This window comes from Aplysia californica, unplaced genomic scaffold (genome assembly GCF_000002075.1).
Source record: "Aplysia californica isolate F4 #8 unplaced genomic scaffold, AplCal3.0 scaffold00265, whole genome shotgun sequence".
Lineage (NCBI taxonomy): Eukaryota > Metazoa > Mollusca > Gastropoda > Aplysiida > Aplysiidae > Aplysia > Aplysia californica.
The window spans coordinates 642,308-649,798 of NW_004797535.1; the positions used below are offsets into that span (position 1 = coordinate 642,308).

At 38.4% G+C, this 7,491-nt stretch overlaps 1 protein-coding gene across 1 annotated transcript in view; it reads left to right on the plus strand.

Moving 5' to 3' along the window:
• The first annotated feature begins 6,066 nt into the window (after nt 1-6,066).
• LOC101847882 (neuroligin-4, X-linked-like) overlaps nt 6,067-7,491 on the plus strand; it is a 3,620-nt gene continuing 2,195 nt past the window's right edge. Inside the window, exon 1 of the mRNA XM_013083961.2 lies at nt 6,067-6,304. Within this exon, the coding sequence (XP_012939415.1) occupies nt 6,067-6,304 (238 nt within the window). The remainder of the gene's footprint in view (nt 6,305-7,491) is intronic.

The window sequence follows — 7,491 nt, forward strand, 5'->3', positions numbered from 1 at the left end:
CTTTAACGTGGGCAACTTGCACACGGGCCCTCCGAGATTTTTCACCCTTGTCCGAGAAGGCTAGGTGTAGATCTTTCCTACCAGAAGATCAGGGGTGTGGCAGAAAGACAGCAGTAAGGAGGAGCCAAGGAGTAGCAGTAGAAAGGCTGCAGAAAGAGTCAGGAGCCCAGAGGAGGGGGCAAAGGAGGTGAGGGGGTGGGGGCAGAAAGTGGAAATGAAAGCAGACAACAGAACATTGCTAGAGAGCAGGAAAGGAGGTGAAAGGAGACAATTTTAGAGAAGAAAATTGTTTGGTTGCTACCCGGATTCGAACCCGGGACCTTTGAATGAGAGGCCAACACCTTAACCTCTTGGCCTCAAGAGCCCCCCTTGGAATACTGTGCATGTGTGTTTACTTTTGTTGGAAAAGAAGGAGTTGCTTGTTTTATTTTATTTTTCATTGGAGATTATGGCCCTTCATATGGCTTAATTTATCATTACTATCATGGGAGCATTACAGAAAATCAAAGATAATTTTTACTTGCCTGTGTGTTGTAATTATTTGTTAAATAAAAATGATTGTTAAAAGTATTGTTGCCTGTATTATTCATTTCAGTAATTCTGCTGTATATTAATTTTTGGGTTTTAATATCCTCATGCTTGTAGTTGTTTGTTTTTGACATGAAATTAAATAGAATTTGAGGTGCACTTGACATATGGTGGTGCTATTTTTTAGTCAACTGTTCAGAGATAAATATTCCACTCTCTCTCTCTCTCTCGGGCACTGTTTCTATTCGCTGCTTATGAGGGTCATATTGCTTGAACATTTCTCATGATGACAAGTTTCACTTGTTTTTGATCTATTAGTCCTTTTTCTGTCCCGGGCTGACATAAATTGATTCAGTACCAATGGATATGTTTGATTTGAATGTACCTGAATAAAACGTGTTCGCTATATATCAATTATTATAGTATAGCACTGATAGTTATATGATTAGTCTATTGGCTACAACTAAACCTTAATGTCAGATTTTTGTCATCCTGAGTGAGACTGAGCTTTATTTTCTAAGTTTTGCCCTGGTATACTCAAAATATGTTCTTGTTTGTTTTTTGTTTTTGTAAAGTGTTTTACGGCGCTCGCAACTGCATAGGTCATATGAGCGCGCGGGACACACCTAATATTTTCAGTTGGTAGGAAATTTTGAATTTTGCCCGGGTGGCGGCAGAAGCCTACTCTTATCGATATTAGACCACCAAGGGATCTTTAACATGCGCAAATTGCACACGGGCCCTCCGAGATTTTTCGCCCTTGTCCGAGAAGGCTAGGTGTAGATCTTTCCTACCAGAAGATCAGGGGTGTGGCTGAAAGACAGCGGTAAGGGGGGGGGGGGGGCAAGGAGTAGCAGTAGAAAGGCTGCAGAAAGAGTCAGGAGCCCAGAGGAGGGGGCAAAGGAGGTGAGGGGATGGGGGCAGAAAGTGGAAATGAAAACAGACAACAGAACATTGCTAGAGAGCAGGAAAGGAGGTGAAAGGAGACAATTTTAGAGAAGAAAATTGTTTGGTCGCTACCCGGAATCGAACCCGGGACCTTTGAATGAGAGGCCAACACCTTAACCTCTAGGCCACGAGAGCCCCCAAAATATGTTCTTCCAGGAGTATTGCATTAAGTTTCCCAATAAAGCTCTAAGCAGAGGAGGTTTTTAAAAAAATAATTTGAAAAATTAGAGCTTTCTTCGATGGAATCCTAGAACCTCCCTGTGTTTTTCCCTACGACATGTATACACAAAATATGTCCTTCCTGGAATAAAGCACTTAGTTTTCGAATAAAGTTGTCGGCTGAGGAGGGTTTGTTTCCCACTGTGTTTGTGAACTTCATAACCGACTGAGAGGGGTTTCAGTGACACTAGCATCTTGTTTTAAGTACTTACATGTATGGTTAACTGCTTTTTTATCTGCTTTCATCTTCTCTTTGCCTCGACCTCCTGTTTTAATGTTGTTGGAGCACCCAATAAGACCTGCGCTCTGCCCTTTCTCATCTCTCTCTTTTCCCTATTACTTTTTACTCAGTTCATTCCAAGCCATATACTTGTTAATGGTATTTTCCCTACTTTGTATTATGTCTTCCCACTTTTCAATTTACTCTGACAATGTGTGGCTGCGCTGCCTTGGCATGGTTTATGTTTTCAGGACTTGTTAATTGTGATAACTTTTTACATAAATGTTGTTGATACCAATTATATTGTATTCTAGCCATCCATTATGTGCATTTATGCTTTTTTAATGTCAGTTGGTTTTTTTGGTGGGTTTTTTAATGCTATGTACCATGTACAATATCAATTACAGGATAAGGATCAGCATCTGTCGTACAGAAAAGGTTTGTATTTGATCCCCATCGAAGGGAAAATTTTTATTAAGTATATTTTATTATCCATGTTTCTGCTGAGGTGTACTTTCTCTCTCATCCCTGGTTTGCCCTGACAGACAAGATCAAAGTAGCCTGCCTTGTAAATGATTGTTGATGGGGGGGGGGGGGGGGAAACTTCTGCAATTACATACATTTGTATAACAAGATAAGGAAGGGTAACTGTCATTGCGCTCATTTGCCTTGATCCTCTAACATTGCTTTAAAGTGGCATTGGTGGGCTAGTGGTAAGGCGGTTGAGCTTGCAACCCAAAGATTGTGGGCTCACCTGATAATGAGTTGTTGGGAAAGACGCTTTTCGTTAATTTTCCTCACTTCACCCAGGTGGGAGTGAGTGCCCAACTGTAGACAGCGAAAGATCTTGGCAGGTTGTTAGTGTTTGAGCACTTAGTCAGCTGCTTGCACTGTATGCTTCCCGAGAAGCATAATCAAAGGTGATAATCTGGATTATAAAGTGCGTTGGGCTTGCTTTTGAGTTGAAATATGTGCTTTACAAATGCTATTTATTTTTTGTTGGGTTTTTTTTTATCATTAAAAAAAAAATCAATGTACACTATTGTCAGATGCTCAAGTGCTTTGTACTGATCACATTCTCGTTTCATTAAATAAACTGAAAAAGGAAATATTGTTTTTTGCGAGGCAGTCGGAGGGAAAAAGATGAGTTTTTCTTGAGATGAAATTATCCAACACTTAATTAGTTTGAAATCTGTATGACATACTTTTGAAGTGTTGCATTTTTTAGGAATGATTGTCATCTGCCTTATGTAAATCAAATCAGATTGAAACTTTTCAAATATTTTTTTGCATTTCTTGTTTTTCATTCTCTTGTTTGCAAACTGAATAATAATTATTTTGTACAGAGTACTGTCATTGGGACTTACTTTCAAAAGAGTCGTCTAGATCAGTGCTTCCTAAACTTTTTTCAGTGTCTCTCACCTTCAAGTGTTTAAGATTTTAAGATAAAGTTTCGTCCTCCTCTTGTCCGTCCCCTGAAGCAGGTCATTCACCTGTAGATGAACAGGGTGATTAAAAAAGAGTATGCCAAAATCATCGCGCTATATTTTAAAAAATGAAGAAAAAAAAAAGAAAACTCTAGCTTGATCACATGTGTTGTGTATATACCTTCAAGTTTTTATTTCTTGTTTTACAAGTGCTCAATGTGGCCACCACCGGGAGCACAGATACCGTCAAGATTATAGGTTGAATGCTAGTGTGGGAGTCTGTTAGTGCTGTGATCATAATATGATATAATGGAAGCAGTGAGAATACAGTGAAGAACCAAAGTAGAATGCCAGTATAGATATTTTGTAGATTGACGAAAGTCAATTTCTGCAACTGAGTCTTGGCAGCAACTTATTTATTTGCGCTTTCAGTCGTGGTTCCTTCACTTTTCCTTCAGTCGTAATTTCTCAAAATTAGCCTTTTTTCCCTCCAACTCCAACAAAGAAGCTGCCAAATTTCCCTTGAAATATGAAGTTTGTGTTTTCATAGTACATTTTTTTTCAGTTTTTGTCTGAATAAAAATTGAATACAATGAGTTTTATCCTTTTAAATTGACCTTTAGCAATCAGGAACTTCAGTTCATGTGATTATTATAAACTAGAAATAGTAATTTTTTGTTTGAAGTACAATACAAAGCTATCATTTGCTTTGAATTCTAATACTGAATTTGTGACTTTCTTAGATAACAGGGAATGTACCTTTTAATTATTTGTTTTTCTTCTTCTGTATGGACCAAGGCAATTGGTTTAATGATACTGTTACCAAGCCTTGAGGAGTTTTGTGGTGAGGTGAGAAAGGTAGGTCACATAAACTGTTCTTTCCTATGCTTTAATTTCTGAAAAATAAACAAATAATATTTTCATTCCTTTATTGGTCATTAGCAATTGACAAAGTAACTGAACTTCAGAGATCAGATACTAGTATGTACTCAAGTTATATTAAGTTATTGGTGACTTACACGTGATTTTGTCCATCAGTCTATGCATTCTACAACTTATTTTCCAATTTTTGGTCCAAAATGAGGATGGAAGCCATTAGATCAAATGCTCATTTACATTCATTGATTCATTTCTTTTCATGAAAGCACCTTTATCAAAAGAATTAAAATCGTGTGTAAGGTTTAATTTGGTGTTTTTTGCCACTAGAATTGTCCCTGTGGATTTTTAATTTTTTTTTTTTCTTCATGGGAAGGGGATGTCCTGGACTGTATCCTTGTTTTTGTTATTATATCCTTGTTATTGATATTTGTTAATTAATTATTTTACTTCCAAATATGCAGATGTGCTATAATACATTAGGTCTATTTCTTTCCAAATATAAAATTGCAAATGCTTGAAAATTAAAAAAAAGAATAATTCATAAAAGAATTCTGGGTTTTGTTCTTCATTATTTTGCTTCATGTGTTTGAATGTTTTAAGAGGATATTTTGTCCTTGTATTACTTTTAGCCATGACAATAAACAATGAAACCACTACTAGATACTGCTGAGAATATTTTTTTAATATGCTTTTCAGAAATTGTTATTATTCATGAAGTTCTAAGCAGGCCTTAGGTTGTATTTAGCTCTATCTGTTTGTGTCCTTGGGAAAGGCACTTTACATGATTTTCCTATATGGCTCTGTCCTTTTGGGGTTGGACACTAAAAGATCCCGCCTCTTAAATATCCTAATAATGTTGACAGGGGCGTGAAACCTCTACCATTTCCCAATTTTTCCCTGAAATAATATGGTCACTGATGGGTCACAAGGGACACAACAACAACAAAGTATTCTTGACATCTCTGTTTTTTTCATTGTTGACATCCTGACATCGCTGGTTCTTCCATTGTGGGTTATATTTTCAGGGACTGGCAGCGCTGGTTTTTTCGTATGTGATTTAGAGGACTAAAGCAGACCCGGCCAGGCATCATGCTTGGACAATAACCCACAAAGGGGAGAAGAAAGAGTAACATCGCTGGTTATTCCCTTGTGCCCCTCAAATAGAAAACAGTAAACAGCTTCTGGGACAATTATTGATTCACTGATGGGCTTTTTGTTTCTTTGTTTGTTTGTTGGTTGTTGTTTGTTTTTGTTTTGTTTTTTGGGGGAGTAGGGGATTTTTTGTGTGGGGAGAGGGGCTGTTTATCAATCGAATGAACAGATGCAGTGCATGTTCTCAAATCCCGCATTTTCTTCAGAAGAGAGGACGGTATGGTAGATCAAGCAGTCGCCTTTCAATTCATATCAACTGCCTGGACAAACACGTGACTCAGCATTCCTGCGATATATCTACACAGTCCATTCGTTCAAGGTCAAGTCGACAATATCGGAATATGAAATAACAAAGTCCCCCAAATGTTGACCTTAAGGCTCAGGGTCAACGTTTCGACCAAAACGGTCAAAACCACAAGCCAGAGTAAACGTAACCCCATTCAACTACTGCACTAAGGTCCGCCGTGTGTTATCTGTTATCGTGCTGTCTGTGCGCTAGGTTATTCTGAAGTGGACGTTCGTGGTCAGCTATAATTATATACGGTCACGGTCCCATTCGTTTGCCTGCTCTAGTCTTAGTGTGTACGTGAATGTGTGTCTGTTTGAAGTCTACAGTTACACTAATTATTGATTAGACCTAGCACCACCTGTGGAAGCTATAATCCATTTGTAGGCCCTACATTTCTCTTCAAAATGGCTGGACGTGCTCATCTTGAGTTCATCGTCGTAGTTTTGCTTACAATTACAATCTCTCTTGTATGGGAATGTCAAGCCACCGCCCCCACCGTGTCCGCCCCTGCCGGCAGATTCCAGGGTCTTCTGGAGAATGATCAGAAAGGCCAGCCGTATTTTGCCTTTCGGGGGATTCCATACGCAAAACCACCGGTTGGAGAACTACGATTTGCCTTGCCAGAACCTTTGCCCAAATTAGGTTGGTATCGACACCGAATGTGTGTTTGTTTGTTAGATGCATACTAAAATAATGATATATGACACTACATGCAGGTGCTGCTTCCAGTTTTTAAGCAGAAACTTCGAGGTTCTTGTTCATGTTAAATGTCGATAGTTCAATGTTTTGCTCACATTGATGTTGGACGCTTAAACCTTCACCTGAGATATCAGATTCGGGTGATTATATGTGATTGGCTTATGACCTCTGCCAATAGCACTCCTACTAGTAGAGTGACACAACATCCTGAATTATCACAACTAGAGATGTCGCAGTAAACAGCGAAAGCAATAAAGCACAAGAGGCAGCATTTTTTAAAAATATATTCAAAATCAGCTAACCTCTGCATAAGAGTTTTATAAAAGCAGCAGGACGGCAAAAACAATGAAAACATTAAATGCGGTCTCAGCAGCATTGTAACGCCAAAAGGCGAATGTAGTAAGATAATCAGTTAACAGTAGAAGAAGTGGTGGTACATGTAGTATGTAAGTAGGCTATATATAGTAGCAGCAGCACCACCAGCGCTAGCAATAGCAACAGAAGTCAGTAATAGTAGTAGTAGTAGGAGGAGGAGGAGCGGTAGCAGCAGCAGCAGCAGATGTAGTAGTAGTAGGTGGTTGTAGTAGCAGCAGTTGCAGGCAGCAGTACAATGTAGTTGCAACCAGCAAATGTATCAAGAGAGGGGCGGGAAATTAATTAAGCTTATAATATGTAGTAGCACGAGTAGTGTCCTTTCTCAACAATAATAAAGTTCATTTTGGCCAACGTCTGATGGAAATGAGCGTGGCAACCACTATAATATATCGATTCTCAGTCTATTGCTTTTCGTTGAATACACTGGAGATCATTGATAGCCACCTCAAGATACACATTAATTTTATTATAATGTGAACAACGAACTATTTTTTTTTTCTCTCAACCTCGCATAATTCTATACTAGCGTTTGATTAGATCTTAATCAACGTTGTTGATAAATAATTCATTAGTTACTGTAAACTGATATTTTTCCTTGTAATGGATTCGCACTGTTTGTTCTTTTTCTTTCTCTCATTCACTCATAATGTATTTTATGCCTTCAAATAATGTATAAAATGTCAATAATAATGTAATAACATGTATTTAGGCCTTCATCTCTCTCTCTCTCTCTCTCTCTCTCTCTCTCTCTCTCT